This window comes from Pygocentrus nattereri, chromosome 10, assembly GCF_015220715.1.
Source record: "Pygocentrus nattereri isolate fPygNat1 chromosome 10, fPygNat1.pri, whole genome shotgun sequence".
Classification (NCBI taxonomy): Eukaryota; Metazoa; Chordata; class Actinopteri; order Characiformes; family Serrasalmidae; genus Pygocentrus; species Pygocentrus nattereri.
The window spans coordinates 15,808,053-15,831,067 of NC_051220.1; the positions used below are offsets into that span (position 1 = coordinate 15,808,053).

The 23,015-nt window shown below is 39.0% G+C and overlaps 1 protein-coding gene across 1 annotated transcript in view; it reads left to right on the forward strand.

The window, feature by feature from the left end:
- The window catches only part of LOC108437015 (brain-enriched guanylate kinase-associated protein), a 43,972-nt gene that overhangs the window by 13,126 nt on the left and 7,831 nt on the right, over nt 1-23,015 (forward strand). The window contains exons 3-4 of the mRNA XM_017713836.2: nt 6,940-7,101; nt 13,151-13,217. Coding sequence (XP_017569325.2) covers nt 6,940-7,101; nt 13,151-13,217 — 229 coding nt within the window. The remainder of the gene's footprint in view (nt 1-6,939; nt 7,102-13,150; nt 13,218-23,015) is intronic.

The window sequence follows — 23,015 nt, forward strand, 5'->3', positions numbered from 1 at the left end:
AGCAGTGACAGTACAGCTTTCAGCTGCTATGATATCTTCCTTAAATATCTTACTTTCTTTTGTTTTTAAAACCTAGATAGATAATAAAAATGTATGTTACAGCATCATTAAGTCAAATGCTTTAACAAGTGCTAGTTACTACTACATGAATCTGACATTCCTTAATTGAGCTGATGTTTAGAAATAGCTTTGTTGTGCAAGTTAACATCCTCAAGGAATGGACTTTTACGCTGATCATTAAAAAAAATGTTGATTCTCAGAGCAAGATATGGATAAATTAGCATAAATTTGCCTCCATATCTATAAAGAAGGAGTTCAGAAATGCCTGCACTAGGAAATGTTTTTTCTGTATGTGTTGCTAAACTGTAGTTATACTGGCTAGTTCAAATTATTGTCATTTGAGATGTTGGCTCTTTATACCTAATATCACCAGATCTGGTAGGGACTGGTTGCAGTAGTTGTAGGTCATGCTGTCTTGTACTGTAAAGTCAGCATTTTTAGAATATGGTAAGTACATAAGCCTTTTTATTCATGGTACTCAATCTTACTAAGCCTAAAATGAGATGCTCCCATTCTGTCATCTATTTAACTAGCTATTTAACTGTTTAATTAGTTGGGTATTGATAAGCTGGTATTGGTTGAATTTGCAGAAATAGTTTGTTAGGTAAAGATTATAATGGAAGCTGATCATTTACAATTGGTATTATTTGATCCAATTTTCACAATTAAATTAAGGGTTAGGATTAGGATTAGATGCTTAACAGCTATTTAGACACTGTTAAGAATATATTTTGTTGATCGCTTATTCATCGCTTCTCATACCTTCAGTTTCTTAAAGAATTCAAGACTGTGTTTGACCATCAGTATGAAGGCAAAGTCAGTGGGGAATTACTTGCTAAGTTGCATCAGGGGACCCATTTGGTAGCAGATTATTCCCTTGAGTTTCATATGTTAGCTGCTAGCAGTGGCTGAAATGAGGCAGCATTTTTAGTTATGTTTAACGGAACTAGCAAGTAAAAATGACAACCTAAACATGGATCAGCTCATCACTCTGGCCATGCGCTTAGATTATCTCTTGCATGAACACAGCAAGCCTAAAACAGAAAAGAATGTCAGAAGACTAGCTACCAGAGTCAGAACGACATCTGAGCACAGAGAGACATCGGAAACCATGCAGTGTGATACCTCCTGTCTCTCAGAAGAGGAAAGACAGCGTCAGATGAGAGATCAACTCTGCTTATATTGTGGTAAAGCCAGACTTCAACTTCGTGAGTGATGAGCCAGACCACAAACGCATAAGACGCCGACCCCTGGACACCACATGGAGTATACTCCACGTGCTAATGTGGTGAATGTTCTCACAAAGGGGTTGGTTTCTAAATCCTTCATGTTACCAGTGACTGTATACTGTCATCCCCAATCTGTTGTTTTCTCAGCCCTAATAGATTCTGGAGCTGAAGGGAATTTAATTCACGCCTGACTTGTGGAGCAGCTACAGATCCCACTTTCACTCTGTTGAAAGTGGCTACACTAGATGGAGGACCAGCAGGCTTGGGGACAATCTCTAAAGTGACTCAACCTATAGATTTACAGAACAGTGCCATACATGAAGAGACCTTATCATTCCTAGTCATTGAACAGTCTGATTTTGAAATAATTTTAGGCCTGCCCTCTTTAGAAAGACATAGCCCTTCCATTTCCTGGTCTGATCACACAATCCTCAGATGGTTTGAATTTTGCTTTCAGTCTTAAAAGAGGCTTTCAACAAGAATAACACTACCAAACACACGCAGAGACTATGATTGTGCTATCGAACTAGTAGACAACTCCACCTTTCCCGAAGCTAGGATCTATCCTTTGACCCAAGAAGAAGAGAAAGCTATGAATACTTACATTCAGGAAGCACTAGAACAAGCCTTCATTAGACCCTTTACTTCCCCCATTGCGTCTAGCTTCTTCTTCATAAAGAAGAAGGATGATTGTTTGCATCCCTGTATAGACTATCATGCCCTCAATCAGATTACCAAAAATTACCCCTATCCTCTTCCCTTAGCTCTGGTAGCCGTAGAACAACTCAAAGGAGCCAGCTATTTCACGAAATTTGACATTTGGAGTGCCTATAACTTGATTAGAATCAAAGAGGGGAATGAGTGGAAGACTGCGTTTGTGACCACTAGGGGCCACTATGAATATTTAGTGATGCCCTTTGGACTCTCTAAAGCCCCCCCTTAGTCTTTCAAGCGTCATTGAGGTCCTAAGAGACATGTTCGGTAAATATGTTAGTGCATACTTAGATGATATCCTCATGTACTCGCCTGATAAGGATACCCATGTACAACATGTTCGGTCAGTCTTGAAAAAGTTGCTAGACAATGACTTTTATTTGAAGGGCGAAAAGTCTGATTTTCATCTAGAATCTGTTTCCTTTTTAGGATATGTAGTCAGTGTGCAAGGAGTCATTATGGGTGATCAAATGATAGATGCAGTTCTCCAATGGCCTGCTCCATCCTCAGTGAAAGAGTTAAAAAGATTCTTAGGTTTTGCTAATTTCAACCGCCGATTCATTCATACATTTAGCACTACAGCACCCCCTCTTATGTCACTACTCAAGGGTAGTCCCAAGAAGCTTAAATGGACAGAACAGGCAGAGGACCCATTTCATAAATGAAAGGAAGCTGTCACAGCTGCTCCCATTCACAGACACTCAGGTCCATCCAAACCCTTTATCGTAGAGGTAGATGCCTCCGAGATCTATTATCCTAACGCACAGGAAATCCTCAGAAAGTACACCCGGTTGCCTTTTATTCACATAAATTATCTCCCGCTGAAGAAAATTATGGAATAGGAGATAGAAAATGACTTGCTGTTAAACTAGCTTTGGACGAATGGCGCAATTGGCTAGAGGGAGCGAACCATCCATTTGTGGTGTTGACAGATCACAAAAACTTAGAATATCTACATAATGCTATATATATGAATGCCCAACAAGCCCGGTGGTCCCTGTTCTTCTCCCATTTTAGTTTTAATATTACCTATAGACCAAGCTATAGAAACACTAAGGCAGACGTTTTCTCTCGGATATATCAAGATGACCAAATAGTCCCTAAACCAGCTACCGCTACCCGCGTTCTTCCTCTGGAAGTACCTATATCCTCCATTAGATGGAAGATAGATGAAGCCATTAATAAAGAGTTAGCCAACATAACAATTCCTGGCCAATGTCCGCCTGATAAGATTTATTTACCCCTTTCTTTCCACACACATCTTATTAGTTGGGCCCATTCATCTCGCACCTCTGGCCACCCTGGAGACATGAGAACACGTCAGCTATATATATACAAATATTGGTGGGAGTCCATCTATAAAGACACATTCTTTTGTTGTTTCATGCTCTACATGCTCTCAGTGCAAGACACATAAGTCATTGCCCATGGGTAAATTAGTCCCCTTGCCAGTACCAGATCGACTTTGGTCACATCTTGCTATAGACTTTGTAACAGACTTACCAGAATCACAAGGTTATACAACCATCCTCACAATTGTCAACTGATTTTCCCGAGGTGCCAGATTTGTACCTTTCAACTCCATTCCTAGTGCTTTCCAGACAGCCGAAGTCATGTTCAACCATGTTTTTCACTTATTCAGGATACCTGAGGACATTGTGTCAGAACAGGGACCGCATTTTGTCTCTCAGGTTTGGACCGTTTTCTTTGAGAGTATTGGAGTATCCATTAGTCTCACCTCTGGGTATCATCCTCAATCTAATGGTCAATGTGAGAAGATGAACTAAGAACTGAGTAAATTCCTACAAGTATTTTGCCATGAGAATCCCACAGACTGGTCACGATTCTTAGCCTGGGCCGAGATGGCCCAAAATTCTTTCACGAGTTTTGCAATGGGTTTGACTCCTTTCCAGTGCATTCTGGGATATCAACCTCCCATAGCACCTAGGACTGGGGCTTCCTCTGATGTTCCAACTGTAGATTCCTGGATGCGGAGGAGTGAACAACAGATGCATCAGAGGATTGAACAAGTGCTTTGACAAAACAAGGAGCAGGCTGATCATCACAGGAATGAGACTCCCGTCTACCAGCCCGGAGATAAGTCTGGTTGGCTCCTAAGGACTTCCAAAATATAGAGGGAAGTAGGAAGCTTCTCCCAAAATACATAGGACCTTTCTAAATTGTTAAAAGAATCAATGAGGTCACTTATAAATTAGACTTACCCCCTCAATTTAGGGTTTCACATTCATTTCATGTCTCTTTGCTTAAACCTGTTATTGCAGGGCCCTTAGACGAGGCTTCACTGGATGTCATGCCATCCCTGCCTGGACGTGATAGATGGAGCATCAGTCTACACTGTTTGTAGGCTGCTGGACTCCCAGAGATGAGGGAGGCTTGGCACGTATTCTGAGTGCCTCGTTGGATTTGGACTTGATCTCCCAGAATCCTCTTGGAGATCACATGATTTCCACTCCACCGGCCAACAATGATAGTCATCTGAACTATCAGGGAAGTCATACTCATCTTCATATGACTTCGCATTCCTATCAGCGCTCTAGCTCTCCCGAATACTAAATTGTGTCACTTATGCATCATATGACAAACATAGTTTAGTATATAAGCCTGGACTTCAGGTTAGAGAAGTTGTGAGGTATTGTATCCGATCTGTGATCTACTGAGCGTTTATTTCTGTACATATTTCTCGTGTTTGACCTTTGCTTTTGTGTTTTGAGTTTGCCCTTTTTGCACTGCCCTTTGGATTTATTGCCTGGTTATTGATTTTCGGACCTTGTATTTTTAACTACGTTTTTTCCTGTCCTGTTTTGGACTGTTTGGCTAGTGTTATGTTTGTAATTTTGTCTTTCTTATGCTTTTTGGAATTGGCCCTCACCTGTTTTGTGACGATGACCTTGGACTGTAATTCTACCCACTACGTGAGGAAAAAAAGGGTGAATTGTGAAGAGACAATGTCTTACAGCAGAGGGTGTATCTGTTTCATTGAAAGGTGCTTCCATGATAATATTATTGAATAAATGTCCAGCAGCTGCAAAGTGAGTATTAAATGCTTGGCAAATCTCTGATCAGTAAACTGTTGATTGTTAATTAGAACATGAAATGGAATGGGCATTGATTTATTATTGAGCAAATTAATTGTCTTCCAGAATTTAGAGGAATTTGTAGCTGAGTTTGTAAATATCTGGAGGTAGAATTCTGCTTTAGCTTTTCTGATGTAAGAAGTACATTTATTCCCCAGCTGCCTGAAGATAAGCCAATGGTCTCTGTCACCATTTTGTCTAGCTAGGGCCCATGCTTTATTTTTACATTGAGCAAGGAAGTTATTTCTGAATTTGATCTATCTCTTATTCTCACGTTTTTATAGGGGGCATGCTTATTCATTTTTGGTGATTCGTAATTCATCATTGGGAGTCATGATCTGTGTGACTGTAAAGCTTTTCTCTCTCTACTCTGTCATCAGAATCTACACTGACAGGCAACTACTGTCTGTTTCCCCAGAGAAAACCTAGGGTCCTTACAGTTTCTGATCACCAACCTCCAGTGCAATTACACACAAAGCAAAGAAAAACAACCTAAAAATGATATATTGGGAAAACTACACTAAAAGCCACATGAAATCATTGTATACATCAGAAAAAAAGATAAAAAAGATGTCACAGTAAGAGTAATGACAATTTCAAATGATATTCATCATTGATTCTCACACTTCACAACAACATAACAGCAATAGGGCAGATAGTTTACATGCTCCATGCAAGGACTGGTATAGTATTTTCACCAACTAGCAAAAAATCTAAATCAAGGTACCAGGACATACATAGTACATAGACATAAAACAGCAGTACTGTAACAACACTGCAAGATAGGTAAATGTGTTGTGTATTTTGAATCTAAAAAGTACTGTTGCTTCTAATCAGACCATAGTTGCATGTGGGCTATTTCCCGGGTTTAGCTAAAGTTTTCCTGTGGTTATGCTATATAATGTCAACAAATCACTTTACCATAAAAAAACTTGTCCCCAAAGGCAAATTACAGTGTGCTAGGGGCTACATCTATAGTATATTGTGTTCTTTCTTTCTTCTGCTGTTTTTTGCCCCTTGCCTTTTTGGAAGTCACAGGATCTTGTGTATGCAGAGTAATGTTATATTGAGCAGCTCCAGGGTTACTGTCTCTGTTCCAAAAACCATCAAAGTCAAAGCCCTGTCTACTTCATATCAATTTCCATGACTGTTTGATGCTTACTACATACTGCCCTTTGCCTAATTTTGCATTTGTCTCTTTCATGCCTTTGTCTTCTCATTCTGCCTTTCTCGTGTTTTCCCACATACTCACGCTTACCAGGCATTCCTGAAACATTTGAATACAAAACTGCAATAAAACTACCCATCATTCAGTCACTTAAATTCTACACAAGGATGAGCAATTGAAATTCTCATGATACAGAGACATTCCTGTGAAAAAGAGTCTTCAAAATGTACCTCCTAGTTAGCAAGAAGTGAGTCAGGAGGATTCTTCCATTTCAGTGTCTTTGTTTCCACCCAGTTAAGGGAAAATCATTACCATCCAGTTTTTATTGATCATCAGACACCTGCCATCCAGTTGAGGTCTGGCTTTTCCTATGCTGCTTAAATACAGCTTTTCTTTAAATCACATCTCGGGTAAATATGTTTTCTTTTGGCTTAGTGTCTTTGTTCATTTGTGACTACAATGGCTGCAATTCATGGCAGCACTGTGTATTAGCTTCATTTTATTGCTGCTGAAGTTGTGAACTGTTCTATTTAACACTGAACATACAGAATATATACAGTATATTAGCCCTGCTTTCTTTTTACTTACTTCTGCCCGAAAATGTCTTCAGCTGCTGAGCAAAAGAAATGACTAAATCATGTGATGAAACATGTTTAATCTTTTGTCTGTTCAGTTCTATGCAGGAGCAGAAGGAGGACCTGCGAAAACGTCTGTCTTACACTACCCATAAACTGGAGATGCTGGAGAGTGAGTTTGACTCTACTCGTCAGTACCTGGAGACTGAGCTCCGACGTGCACAGGAGGAGCTGGAGAAATTCACTGACAAGCTGCACAGGTTAGAAGTTATGTGGGATTGCTATCCCCAAAACTACATTGACCATTCTACTATTTGCCAAATGTTTTGTTAGTGACTTTTTCAGTAGTGAAAGTTTTAGCATAATTCAAAAACACTAGGCATTACATAACTAGTAAACACAGCTTTGAGTAGTTGAGCACATACAGTTACATTCATTTGCAAAAAATACTTTTCATTAAAACACTAAAATCCAGCATTGTGGCTAGAGTAAGACTCAGCCTATGGACTAAAACTCTGTGTCTCAGTAGTGTTTGATACAATTTTTGTTACAAAAAAAAATACAAAAGTATCAAATTAAATGTAAAATGCATAAAATATTACAATAATTATAACAGCCTCTTTAAAAAAAAACTAATAACCTTTTAAAATAATACAGCCACAAATAAAATTGAAACTAATGAACTATTTAAAAAATTGGCAAAACTAAGTGTCATGGCTAAAATAAGTCTTTTTTGTGAAATAAGTAAAATGATCAATGAAAGTTTTGCCAATTTAAAATATGCAGCTTCTCACTAACTGCCAACGGTCACTTTAAAATAAACTCGCTTTAATATAAAGCTTACATTGATGCATGTGAAAATAGTGTCTAGCAATTAATATAAGTGCACTGTGATATACAAATTTCAGGGCTTTTGAAAAAAGAAACAGGTGCCTACATAAAAATTACATGAAATGATATGAACTGTAGTCTCTCTGCGCCCATTCAAGATGTACTAACAAAGTAGTGGTCTATGAAAGTAGCCAGTAATTGTCCACATTGTTTAAAAAATGCCATGCCCAGTCATAACCCTTGTATGTTGCAAGCAGGTCATATTGGATCTTTGATGTCAGTAACACTCCCCTTAGTTTTATGACAATTATCTTCAGAGTTGGCAGAAATGTCATGAGCATGGCATGCGCTGAGCCCATCTTCATTCATTTATTGACCTTTTTACAATGTAGTTTAGAAAAGACAAAAAGAAAACATTGCTTATTTCTGCTCTAATAGATTGAAATACTGATGAACACAAGTCTCAGCCATTTTGTCATACTTTTCATTGCCCTTTAAATAAATGTTAATGCTGCAACTAACTATTGTCTGGTATTTGCTAAAGCCACATGATGAAAAGGTGAACAGCATAATGATAAATTTGCTCAGTGTACTCAGGCATTGCTCTGCCCTGCCTGCTTACATTATGTCATATGTTTTGGACCAATGATCACTGTCTCACTATTGGGGAGTGTATACGACTCCTTCAAAAGGGCTGATATGACTCAAAATATGTTTTGGAGTGACTAAGCAACAACTTATGGTCAAATTTCCAAAAAAAAATTAACACGATGATATGTTTTTTTAATGATCAACATTAGATCCCTGCCTATCGATAAACTTTAAACCCACTCAGTAACCATCCCTACTAATCCACAACGAACAAGAAAGAAGAGTCCAGAATTCACTTCACCTGCAGTGCATACATTGTTTTTTTATTTTATTTTGGATTAACCTTGATTTTATAAAGCTATTCCATTGTTTGCTTGAATTAATGAACAGCCACAAAAATGTTCATAGAATCTTTAACATTAATAAGTAAGAGAGATAGCTAGATATTTTTGATTAACATGTTATTAAACAATTTAGCAAGCTAGTTACCTTACTTGGCAACATTAGCTAGCCACAGTATTAGATAACACTTAAAAATGCATCTGATTTTCCTACATGTTTTCTAAGGCCCTAACGCTTTCCCACTGTCCTGGGACTATATAAAGAACTATTCAAGAAATGCATTTGTTTAATTTACATTTACTCATCTTATCAATCAGCAGCCAGCAAATGTTTGCAAAAGTTTGGATACTTGTATTAAAATATGACGTTTTCCAATGCATGCTAAAAAAATGGAAACGTGATGTTTCTGCCATTTTTTCTTTCAAAAAAGTGTGAGATTCGAAAGATTGTTGAGATTTTCTTCTTATTCTGTGTCGCAGCAAAGTACTGCCTCACCCTCCACTTAGAATAACTACTTCCACCAACTCCACCTTCATAATGTCACAGTCACTTTTGCCAATTCCAACATGATTGCACAGTAGACATCATTTTGAACATAAATAAAAATATCTGTCTTTGCTCAATGCCAGGTTTCCAGTCAATAATGTTTTCAAGCCTTGGGTTGCACAAGAACATAAACACCTGGTTAGTTTTGTATTCCAATTTAACTGGTAACATGATGTCCCCTCCTGAATGTTTGCATGCTTTTCGCGAATTGCAATGTAGTTTCTAGGCTTCATGCGTAACATTTCCACACAGACCACTGATTTTCTGACTTTAATGGGACTAGTGATACAAAAGTGATATGTAGAAGTCTAATATAAGCACCTTGTGTTTTCATCTCTGATGGATATTATAATAGGTACAGTTTACAGAGGTTTCCCAGTTTCCTTGTGCTAGATTTAATCCAGTTAAATTACTTGCATCTTTCACTACTGCAACTATTGTAAATTTAATTTACATACTGCCGTATTTCACTCAGCTCCTAGCAGATTTCACTTTATTCACTCAGACACTAGCAGAGCTGATTAGTAACAGAATAAATGTAACAGTGTTATGTAATACAGCACAATAGCAGGGCTGGTTAGTAACAGAATACATGTAACAATGTTATGTAATATAACACAAAAAAAAATGTAACTGTATTCCATTACAGTTACAGTAAAAGGACAGTAATAGATTACAAGAACTACACATACTATACTAACTGTATGTAGTTAGTGAGACTATAAGCTATGGACCAGCCAAAATCAAAGAAAGGAGTTAGAAAAGTTAGAGTTTTTTATCTATTCTAAACAAGCCTATACTGACGTACCCTGCCACAATGGCAGATCACCCACAATACACAGCCGTCACCACAATTTAGCTGTGTCTGGCCTGGGAAGGAAAGGCCTGCCAACAGAACAACACAGCTACCAAGCAGTGTTGACCATAGCTCTCTATCTGTGTCGAGGATGCATTCTGAGGCGGCAGAAGGTGCAGAGGGCAGCACCAGTGAGTACAGAGGAGGTTTGCGTGATGCTGTAAATAGTGTGTGACTTCTAGCGGCAGAGTGAGTCGGGTGTAATGGAAGAACAGAGGCAGAGGCTGTGGGAGCTCTTGCTCCATTACAGCAATATCTTTGTGGCTATACAGGAAGACCAACTTAGTGCTGTACAGCATCAGTACTGGTGATCCTACCCTAATTTGGCTCTTTCCTCACTGGCTAAGAAAGAAGATTTGGGGCAGAAAATAAAGGAGATGGTGGCGATGGGAGTCACTGAGCCATCAAGTAGCACATGGGTAGATAGGTAGAAGACATGTAATTACACATAAACTTACATAAACTATGCAGAAAAATGCAAAATGGAAATAAATCTAGACATAAGTACAAGATAAAGTGTATTTATAAATAAATAAAGTGTAAAAGTGTATATATTTACATTTTTCCATGGCATATGAGACAGATTCACTGTATTTACAAGACAGCAGGCACTGAGTGGTATGAGGTAGTCTAACAGCACATATTATAGACATGACTAACCTTGAGATGCATCAATATTGTAGTGTAAAGTGCATAGTGAAAAGTGTCATTACAGTAATAGTTGTTATATATATCTTTTAATTTGTGGTTTTGTTTGTTCTCTTCAGTTCACAATCATGTTGTGGTAGAGTTACTCATAAGGAACTGTACCTAGAAACTATACAGAATACATACCTGTGTCTCTTCTCATGTGTGTATTGGTTCCCGATACCTTGTCATTCAAACTGTCTGTTATGACATTCCTGTGGGGCAAGGTGCTTCTGGACTGTGTGACATCAATCAGAGCTGGAGATGTGAACAGCTGGAGAAGCTACCCTTGCGTGAGAAGGGTGTATCAGTGCTTGGGCTCCACCTCCCAGGGGGAGGGCCTTAGACCAAACAAAACCTGAGCAAAAAGCAAAAAGATTCTGCACTCAGATAAATTTAGAAATACTCAGATATATTTGATATTTAAACCAATAAATTGTCCTTTATTTGAAGCATCCTTTGTGTGAGCATGTTTCCCTTACTTTGTGTGGTCAGTCTGGGATAGATGACTTGGGTTACCCTAGACTCACATTCAAAGTCAATGTAATAATAATTAAATTGCTTATTTCCTCTACAGAGTGATGCACAACATTAGGGAAGTTAAGAAATAATGAAACAGAAGCATGAGATCTGAGATCATAATGCTATGATTCCAACACCTTGCAATTTTGGATATTAAATCAGCTGAGACTTGATAAGTATAATTTCTGGACAAAGTCTTGCAAGTACTGAAGTGAATGTTAGTTGGTCAGGGTATTTACTTCTCCACACATTAAGCAGGTTAAAGTTTTTTTGATACACATGAAAGTAGCTCTTGTCTTGCTTGAGGATGCATATATTCCAGCGGATCTATCTAGCTGTGGTTCTAGTGCAGAGTTAACAAGAATTAGAAATAAAAATCTGAATTAGAAATAAAAAGCTGAATTATTATTCATCATATTATTGAATTATTATTTAATAACCACATTTAATCTGAAAGAATTTTACATGAAATAGTTAGGTATCTTCCCAATCAATCTTCAGTAACACTAAAGCACTAGAAAGGCACAGATTATGTATGAGAGTGATGACTTCTCATGAATGTGAGGTGAGAGATTTCGAAAACACCCACCTTGGCCATTTTCTCTTCACCCTAACGACATCCTCATGACTTAAATTGGTCTCTTGAAGAAAAACTATTTTGGCTTTTATTTGCTTTATCCTACTCATTACCTGCTTTAGCTTGAGAAGTTTGTTTAGTCCCCATACATTCCAGGAGGTGAACAGGTTCAGAGGCCATAAGTAAACGTTTCATTCATGCTACTTTGGATTTATTTTTGTACGCTAACAGTCTGCCAATGGAATGAAAATATAACACGTCATGACACGTCAGAGACACGTCAGACATGACACGTCAGAGAAGGCAGCCCAGGTATAGAATATGACAGGGAAAAAAGGTTAACACAGTACAATAACCCATTTTCACTAAGATAGACTTTCACTATTATTATCTTTATACTTTGATCAGAGAGAGAGAGAGAGAGAGAGAGAGAGGGGAAGGGAGAACCGCAGTAAAGTATAGCAAAGAAAACTTTGTATTAAGTTCTATTTTTTGGGTCATATGCTTTCACACCACAATATCTGAAATTCTTTTTCAGTTATTACTCATAGGATTTTTTTATAATGTGGATCCTATGACTCACAGTTGAACATTAGCCATTCCTTATGAGAATGGTTGATGTTCAAAAATCCATTTCTTTTACAAGGTCATGAAAATGGCCAGAAGGTATCAGGCCATATTTACTCCACTCTTCACACTTAAAAAAGATGGTTCTTCTAGGGTTTTTTAATAAAGGAAACAGTTCTGTATAGAACCATGAATGCTTAAAGAACCCTTTGAATGATTAAAGGATTGTGAAAGAGTTCTTCTTTGGAGAATGTGATATATAGAACCTTATTGGAAAGGGATCTATATAGCATCAAAAAGGAATATGATATTTTTACTGTGTCACCTTACACCTATATTTGACCAGTGTTTAGCAGTCTGTGTTCAAAATTCTAGTAATGCTTTTTTGTCGACTCTTCAGATTTCTCTGGAGAAAACACCTAAAAACCAGTGCAGGCTCACTTGTTGGCAGTTTACAAGAAAGATATATCAATATGAATATACCTAGCATGATGACAGTGATTCTCTCGTACTAAAAAGCAGGTTCTGTCATTATTACACTAATGTGCTGGAACCCAAGCAAAGGAGAATGTGCTTTGTAAATGAAACATCCATTACTGCCATTATATATTTTCACAGTACTGTATAAATGAAAAATAATTACAGTCCCTGTTTTGTAATATCATTTGCAAATTACTTTAATGATAATATTAAACTTTCATATCTATGCCACAGTTTAATGTAGTCTGTCTTCAGTGTGTAACTGAAGCTTGCAGTGTTACAGAAGACCATCTCCTGTTACTTCTCACAGGATCCAGAGCAGCTATGCAGCACTGCAGAGGATAAACCAGGACCTGGAGGACAAGGTTCACAGAACAGTAAGAGTCCTGGCCATAACACAACAAATACTGAAAAGTAGATGAGTGAATATGCATGACCTTACACACTAACTTACTGACATATGTAGTAACCATATATTTAAAGGAAGACATTACTTCATCCCAAATTCCATAAACGCTGGGACGCTGTGAAAAGTTGCAATAATGTGCAAATCGTTTAAACTCTATATTCAAGACAAGATATCAAATGTTGAAACTGAGAAATTTTATTGTGTCTCAAAAATATATGACCATTTTGAATTTGTTGCCAGCAAAAAGTTCCAAAAAAGTTGGGACAGGGACAACAAAAGGCTGGTAAAGTTGTGTAATGCTTAAAAAAACACCTGGTGGTGAATTGGCAACAGGTGAGTAACATGATTTGGTATAAAATCAGCATCCCAGAGAGGTTTACAGAAGTAAAGATGAGGAGAGGCTCACCACTCTGCATGATTGAATAGTACAACAATTCAAGAATAGCGTTTCTCAAAATAAAATAGCAAAGAACTTTTGCCTTTCATCATCTATAGTACAAAATAACATTAAATGATTCAGAGAATCTGGAAAAATCAATGCAAGGGACAAGGCCAAAAAAAAAAAGTATTTGCTGGCCATGATCTTTGGGCCCTCAGACAGCACTGCATTAAAAACGGACATGATTCTGTAGTGGAAATCACTGCATGGACTCAGAAACACTTCTGAAGAACATTGTCTATGAAAACAGTTTGGTGCTGTATCCACAAATGCTAATGAAAACTCTTAAATGCAAAGAAGAAACTATATAGAAACAAGATCCAGGAATGGTGCCACTTTCTCTTTGCCAGAGCTCATTTAAAATGGACAGAGGGGAAGTGAAAAAGTGTTCTGTGGTCCGACAAATCAACATTTGAATTACTTTTTTGAGATGATGGACTCTGTGTCCTCTGGGCTAAAGACCACTCAGCTTGTTATCAAAATACAGTTCAATGCACATCTGTGAAGGCAACATTAATGCTGAAGGATATACTATATTGCCAAAAGTATTCACTCACTCATCCAAATCATTAAATTCAGGTGTTCCAATCACTTCCATGGTCACTTGTGTATAAAGCCAAGCACCTAGGCCTGCAGACTGCTTCTACAAACATTTGTGAAAGAATGGGTCACTCTCAGGAGCTCAGTGAATTCCAACATGGTACCATGATAGGATGCCACTTGTGCAACAACTCCAGTTGTGAAATTTCCTTACTACTAAATATTCCACAGTCAACTGTCAGTGTTATTATAACAAAGTGAAAGTGATTGGGAACAACAGCAACTCAGCCATGAAGTGGTCTGCCACATAAAATGGCAGAGCTGGGTCGGTGGATGCTGAGGCAGATAGCGGCAGAGGTCGCCAACTTTCTGTAGAGCCAATCACTACAGACCTCGAAACTTCATGTGGCCAAGAACGGTGCGTAGAGTGCTTCATGTAATGAATGACTGAGCAGCTGACTCACCAAGCGCAATGCAAAGCATCCATTGCAGTGGTGTAAAGCACCACCATTGGACTCTAGAGCAGTGGAGACATGTTCTCTGGAGTGACGAATCATGCTTCTCCATCTGGGTTTGGCGGTTGCCAAGAGAACGGTACTTGTCTGACTGCATTGTAAAGTTTGGTGGAGGGAGGATTATGATGTGGGGTTGTTTTTCAGGAATTGGACTTGGCCCCTTAGTTTCAGTGAATGGAACTCTTAGTGCTTCAGCAGACCAAGAGATTTTGGACAATTTCATGCTCCCAATTTTGTGGGAACAGTTTGGGCATGGCCCCTTCCTGTTCCAACATGACTGCGCAACAGTGCACAAAGCAAGGTCTATAAAGACATGGATGAGCAAGTTTTGTGTGGAAGAACTTGCACAGAGTCCTGACCCCAACCTAATAGAACACCTTTGGGATGAATTAGAGCCAGGTTTTCTCGTCCAACATCAGGTGAGGTGTCTGACCTCACAAATGCACTTCTGGAAGAACTCCCATAAACACACTCCAACTTCTGGAAAGCCTTCCCAGAAGAACTGAAGCTGTTATAGCTGCAAAAGGGAGGGCCCACATCATATTAAACCCTATGGATTAAGAATGGGATGTCACTCAAGTTCATATGCATGTGAAGGCAGATGAGCGAATATGTTTGGAAATACAGTGCGTGCATATGCATGTTTTGGCAACATATGCTGCCATCCAGACTATCTTTTTCAGGAAGACCTTGCTTAGTTCAGGACAATGTCAAACCACATTCTGTATTTCAACAGCGTGGCTCTGTAGTAAAAGAGTCCAAGTGCTAAACTGGCCTGCCTGCAGTCCAGACCTGTCACCTACTGATTACATTTACTGTATTATAAAATGAAAAATACAACAAAGGAGACCCTGAACTGATGAGCAGCTCAAATCCTCTATCAAACAAGAATGGGAAAACATTTTACTTTCAAAACTACAACTTTCCTGAGTTTCTAAACATACAGTTTTTTAAAGAAAGGGTTGATTAAACAGTGATCAACATGCCCCCGTCCCAACTTTTTAGAACATATTGTTTGCATGAAATTCAAAATGGGCATATATTTTTCAAGAAACAATACATTTCTCAGTTTTAACAGTTGATTTGTTGTCTTTGTATTATTTTCAATTAAATACAGGATTTAAATGATTTGCACAACATTGAATTTTGTTTTTATTTACATTTTGCAGAGCGCCTCAACATTTTTGGAAATGGGGTTGTACTATAAAGGATTATAGAGGGTGAACAGATACAAATCTTGATTGTTTGATTGACAAACAAGTCTTAATTACAACACTGCAGAGCATCCCAGCTTGGATCATTGTGTATCAGGGGATACAGAAGTTAACATCATTAGTTTGTCGCCACAAATGCTTGAGTACTTTAATGACCATCATTCATAAGGACCAAATAGCTGTCAGTTGGCTCATTATCTCATTATCTAGCTATTAGCCCTACAGCTGTTTATTTGTTCTAATAAATGTTAAATTAGGTGGCAGCTGCCTTTGCCTTAAAGTTAGTTTAAGTTACACTACATGAACAATGGTCATAAAGCATGTTTGTAATAGCTTATGACTAAACTGAGCTGAAATATGGTTAAATAATATTAATTGACGTATTGTGTTCAATAAGAGCACTGGACACCTTCCACTTGTTGCCACAAGCAAAATATGAAATATGACATTTTTTTAAAGTATGACTTTTTCTACTAAATACATTATTATGCTGATTTGTGTCTGTAAATTTGGAAAGTGAATTCAGAAAATTAATTAAAAAAAACATTCCCAACAGTTATAATCTGTCGCACTGCTGGGCACCGGTCACTGCACCTTGTGAGAGGTGCTTCTCACATTTACCAATCAACAATGTAGAAAAATAGCAGTTCCAGGCTGTCTTATTTTGGAAATGTCAGATATTCTATGGCTGAATAATGAGCTGGTTTTGATTTTGAACAAGTTATGACTGAGCTCAGTGAGTGTTGTGCTGTTAATCTCCAGATTGATGTGTTTGAGGCTGATAATATCCACTTTGTGTGTTTTGTATTTGTGTGTGTCTGTGGTTTGGAATTCATAACATTCACAAAACAATGTGCATTTGACTTATTATTTTTTATTAGTAGTAGTATTAGTATTAGTATTAGTATTAGTATTATTATACTATAAAGCAGTATACCTGACTTATAACATGGCCTCACTCATGTTTAGCAGACTGATGATTCCCCAAAGGGAAAGGCTTGAACAGCTGTTTACTTGACATGGGAAACACTCTCTTGATTACAGCTACAGTACCTCAGCTTGGCTGTGATTAATCACAAGACAAGGCAATAAAGTGCAGCACTTCAATCAATCATCCATCCATCCATCCATTATCTTCCGCTTCTCCGGGGTTCGGGTCGCGGGGGCAGCATCCTAAGCAATGAAGCCCAGACCTCCCTTTCCCCAGCCACTTCCACCAGCTCTCCAAGGGGGATTCCGAGGCGCTCCCAGGCCAGCTGGGCGATATAGTCGCGCCAGCGTGTCCTGGGTCTTCCCCGGGGTCTCCTCCCAGGTGGACTCGCCTGTGACACCTCCCGAGGGAGGCGTCCAGGAGGCATCCTAACCAGATGTCCGAACCACCTCAGCCGGCTCCTCTCGACGTGAAGAAGCAGCGGCTCTACTCCGAGTCCCTCCCGGATGACTGAACTTCTCACCCTATCTCTAAGGGAGAGTCCAGACACCCTGCGGAGGAAACTCATTTCGGCCGCTTGTATTCGCGATCTTATTCTTTCGGTCATTACCCAAAGCTCATGACCATAGGTGAGGGTGGGAACGTAGATCGACCGGTAAATCGAGAGCCTTGCCTTATGGCTCAGCTCTTTCTTTACCACAACAGACCGGTAAAGAGCCCGCATCACTGCTGACCCAGCACCAATCCGCCTGTCAATCTCCCGCTCCCTTGTACCATCACTCGTGAACAAGACCCCGAGATACTTGAACTCCTCCACTTGAGGCAAGAGCCTATCCCCGACCCAGAGAGGGCTCTCCACCCTTTTCAATCAATCAATTAACCTTTATTTTGACTCGGAAGTACATTGAGGGCAACCCTCGTTTTCAATGTAGCCGAGCAACTCACTTTACTCCAACTGTTGGGCTAGGGCAAGGATGCAGCATGAGGCATAGAATATGTATCAGAGTAACAATGACACCGTTACCAATAGGTGAAGCAATGGGATGCCACAAGTGGGTATAAGTACAACAATAATAATATTTCACTGCTAAAAATAGATTTTAATCTATAGAATTAGATGTTTTCGTCAGTTTTTAAAAGTATTCTTAGAACATTTAGTTTTTCTGTAGTGTCCCTAAATGTTGTCAAACCTATGAATAATTAATTTCTGCATACAATAATATAATTCAATACAATATAATTCCTCTATTTCAGTAACACAATCCTCTTTTTCTTACTGGAGGAACTTGCTTGAGGAGTTGTTTCTATGTCAAGTTTAGAAACAAAAAGATGTTGTCTGACTGTTCAAAGTAGGGTCATGGCATAGCTTTGTAGACACCACAAACATTGCTGTATATTTGATCCAGAGTTCCTCTCTGGGAAATTTCACAAATTGGTGATTTGGGTTGTACTGTCAGTAAATCACAGTGGTTGAAATCACCTACAGCTGAGAATATACGTCAAGTCAAAGTTTATATAGTATATAGTACTTTTTTTACAACAGGCATCACAAAACAGCTTCACAGAAAAATCCAGGTCCAAGCCCCCATAACAAAGGCAGTGGCAACAGTGACAAGGAAAATCTCTATAAGAGCAAGAGGAAGAAAGCTATACAGAAATCAATCCTCAAAAGAGGATTCATCAAAAGAGGAAAATTTTAACTAAATAAATATATATCAACCCATATAAGTGGCTCAGGTAGTGCAGCTCATCCAGGATGGCACATCAATGTGAGCTGTGGCAACAAGGTTTGCTGTGTCTGTCAGCGCAGTGTCCAGAGGCTGGAGCTGCTACCAGGAGACAGGCCAGTACATCAGGAGACATGGAGGAGGCCGCAGGAGGGCAACAACCCAGCAGCAGGACCACTACCTCCGCCTTTGTGCAAGGAGGAACAGGAGGAGCACTGCCAGAGCCCTGCAAAATGACCTCCAGCAGGACACAAATATGCATGTATCTTCACAAACAGTTAGAAACTGACTCCATGAGGATGGTATGAGGGCCCGACATCCACAGATGGGGGCATGGCATTTGCCAGAGAACACCAGGATTGGCAAATTCGCCATGGAGAGCGATCTGCTGCCTGCAACATCCTTCAGCATGACCGGTTTGGCAGTGGGTCAGTAATGGTGTGGGATGGCATTTCTTTGGAGGGCCGCACAGCCCTCCATGTGCTCACCAGAGGTAGCCTGACTGCCTTTAGGTACCGAGATGAGATCCTCAGACCCCTTGTGAGACCATATGCTGGTGCAGTTGACCCTGGGTTCCTCCTAATGCAGGACAATGCTAGACCTCATGTGGCTGTAGTGTGTCTGCAGTTCCTGCAAGATGAAGGCATTGAAGCTATGGACTGGCCCGCCCATTCCCCAGACCTGAATCCGATTGAGCACATCTGGGACATCATGTCTCGCTCCATCCACCAACGCCATGTTGCACCACAGACTGTCCAGGAGTTGACGGATGCTTTAGTCCAGGTCTGGGAGGAGATCCCTCAGGAGACCACCCGCCACCTCATCACGAGCATGCTCAGGCATTGTAGGGAGGTCATACAGGCACGTGGAAGCCACACACAATACTGAGCCTCGTTTTTATTTGTTTTAAGGACATTACATCAAAGTTGGATCAGCCTGTAGTGTGTTTTTCCACTTTAATTTTGTCTGTGACTCCAAATCCAGGCCTCCATTGGTTAATAAATTTGATTTCCATTGATGATTTTTGTGTGATTTTGTTGTCAGCACATTCAAATTTGTACAGAACAAAGTATTCAATGAGAATATTTCATTCATTCAGATCTAGGATTTATTTGTTATTTGAGTGTTCCCTTTATTTTTTTGAGCAGTGTACATACATATACATAACATCCATTTATTTCTCGTAGACTCTGTAGGTTTCACTCAAAACATAAAGGGGCCCATTCATTACTGCAGCCACACTTGAGACTTAATTCTGATCTTTGGTGTAAACATAGATAACCATTCTCTCCAGAGCACAGAAGTATCAGATCATTACTTATACTCATATGAAATTCGCTTTAGTGGTAATGTATGTTCATCACCATGCTATTGTGTAAAGCGGACTATAATTTCCACCACAGAAGGTAGCTTTATCAGAAACCTTCCTCAATTATCAGCTTCTATCAACTGTCCATCTAATCCTACCAAATTAGATACTATGACCAAGTGCTTACAGGATACTTTAATCTAGATAATGTGGCTCCATTAAAAAGTAAAATTGCCCCATGGTATAATGATCATACTCAAGCTTTTAAACAGACTGTCAGACAACTAGAACGATATGGCACCTAAACTAGAAGTGTTCCAGTCTGACCTGAGGGAGAGCATTATAGACTATATAACAGCACTTACTGCAGCACACTCAGCCTCTCTCTCCTCTCTTAGAAAACAATAAGAATAATCCTAGATTATTATTTAGCATAATTTAGAAAATAACTAAGGCTATGTTCATGTTACCATGCTGAAGTGGCACAAATCAGATTTTTTTGCCCTAATGTGACTCACATCTGATGTTTTCAGGGCTGTGTGGACACACAAATCTGATGTTTTCAAGTCCGACCTGAGTCACTTTCATATGTGGTCCTAGATCAGATATGTATCTGATTTGTGGCCATGCGACCTTAATTTGAACACTCAGATTGGAATCATGTGCTTTTTTTCACTGCGCATGCGCCGTCATTCAGTGTTACCATGGCATAAGCACCAAACAGAAGATAAAGCCTCTAAACGGTGGAAAAGCAACACATCGCACCTTTTTTGCCTTCATCTCGCTCTAATAATGAAGCTGAGAGCTGATCAGAGTTAATTATCTTTGCAGCAATTTGGTTCTGACCAATTTGAGCTGTGAGACTTATAATGTGAACGTAGCTTAAGAACCAAATAGTTACTGAATCCCAGATGCCTATAGCCTATAGCAGTAATGATTTTATGCATTTCTTTAGTGATAAAAAAATTAATAAATTAGGCAGAAAATTCAGAATGCACAATTATGCTATTATATGGCCTTACAGTGCTGGTCTAGATCTTGAGAATACTGTAACTACTGCAGAGAGGTTGGAATAATACCTTACTTCAACAAAATGAACTAGTTAAAATTGTTTCCTCCACAAAATCTTCTACTTGTATGTTAGATCTGACTCCTACAGGTTTACTCAAAGAAATTTTGCCAGAAATATTCTGTCAATAATAAACTCCTCTCTTAGCCTTGGATATATCCCAAAAGCTCATAAACTAGCAATAATTAGACCTCTGATTAAGAAAGCTAACCTTGATCCCTGCAAACTATCAAATTATAGTCTTATCTCAAATCTCTCCTTTGTATCAAAGATCTTGGGAAAGTTATGACAAAACAATTAAGTTCCTATTTGCATAGGAATATATACATGATAAATTTCGGTCTGGTTTTAGGCCACATCATAGTACAGAGACAGCGCTGGTGAATATTGTAAATGATCTTTTATTATTCTCTGACCAAGGAAATGTGTCTTTGTACAGCCCTCATGTCTGTGTTACCTTTCTGGTGTCTTCCTTTTAGTTAGGCTGAAATAACTAGACCTGCTGGAGTCTGTGCTGCACTCTCTTAGTACTGTAATCTGTGATCAGTCACTCTTTACAGAACTGACTCTCCGTGTGTTTTCATTAACTTTGTCGAGTTGAATAACTCCCCATCCTGTGTAGTCTGATACTGTTGCTTCTTCTGCCTTGATTGAGTTCTTCTCAGCCTTCTAACCAGTTTGACCACCATTGAGCTTCATGTTGTACAATACTGTACAAACCTCACCTTCATGAACTGACCCTCCTGATGATGTTGCTGCTTCTCCATAAACCAAAACTAATCAAATTAATCATTACTCCGTCTTTTTTGTATTATATTTTATACTAATGCTTCCTATGCAGTGTCGACCAGAGAAGGATGGGCTCCCTTTTTGAGTCTTGTTTCCTCTCAAGGTTTCTTCCTCTTGCTCTTAGGAAGTTTTTCCTTGCCACTGTCACCACTGACTTGCTCATTGGGGTTCAGACCCGGATTTTTCTGTGCTGCTTTGTGACAGCACCTGTTATAAAAGGCACTACGTACATAAATTTTGACTTTGACTATTCTTAATCCAACAGTAACAATGATGTGTCTTCAGCAACACTGCTGTGCCAGGAGCAGTCATACCAGCATGACAGCCACTACCATGTTGGTGTCACTTCTGTGCTAGGAATGGCCCTTCACTCAAATAATATCTGGTCAGCAGTGGTCCTGGGGTGCATCCTTCCCAACAGTCAAAAACTGTATATCTACAAAGTGCACTTGATAAAATGGTCAGTGAATGAAGGTACAAGTTATGCATATGCAAAACTAGTATACATGAAGTAATAACAATAATTACTTAAATGACACTAGTTACCAAAAAAGGTTTAGCAGCTTATATCAAATATAAGACAAAACAAAGTAACAAGCTAAAGGCTAAAAGAGAACCAGAACAGCTGAGTTTTGACACACTGGCACAGCAACAGAAGACAAGGAGTAGATTTGGCAGAATGAGAATGGCTTTTGCACTGTGTCAAGTGAGTGCTATGATCAATAGTACCAGCAGCCTCATTGTGCTGGGTACTCATCACTCTCAAAGCAATTACACGATCAAAGATGGAATACAGTCAATTGCTAAAGCATTAGGCCTGTGATGAAACCTTGTTACAGAGCCATAACTCTAAGGAATGTGTGAATAGGTCAGCAATTTTGCTCTCTGACAACTGGCAATACTGTTAACACTTCACTGTCTGGTTAGGTTGAGTCATTTCCTAGAAGCCATCTTAATAGAAAATGGTGGGCTACCTCTCAAATGCATCCTTTAGGTTACCATAAAACAGACAATGAGTGGAAATGAATAAGATTCTAAAAAATATGAATGAAATCAGATAAACTTCAAAGACTGAAGCCATTACATTTTGGGGATTTCCATGTTTATTATTATGAACAAACAACTGAACAAAGTTGGCCATTTCAGTATTACACAATACATCAGTATATGCATCTTTTCAAAGACACTAAATGAAATTATACACAAAATCAGACATTCACAATGTGATCCTGC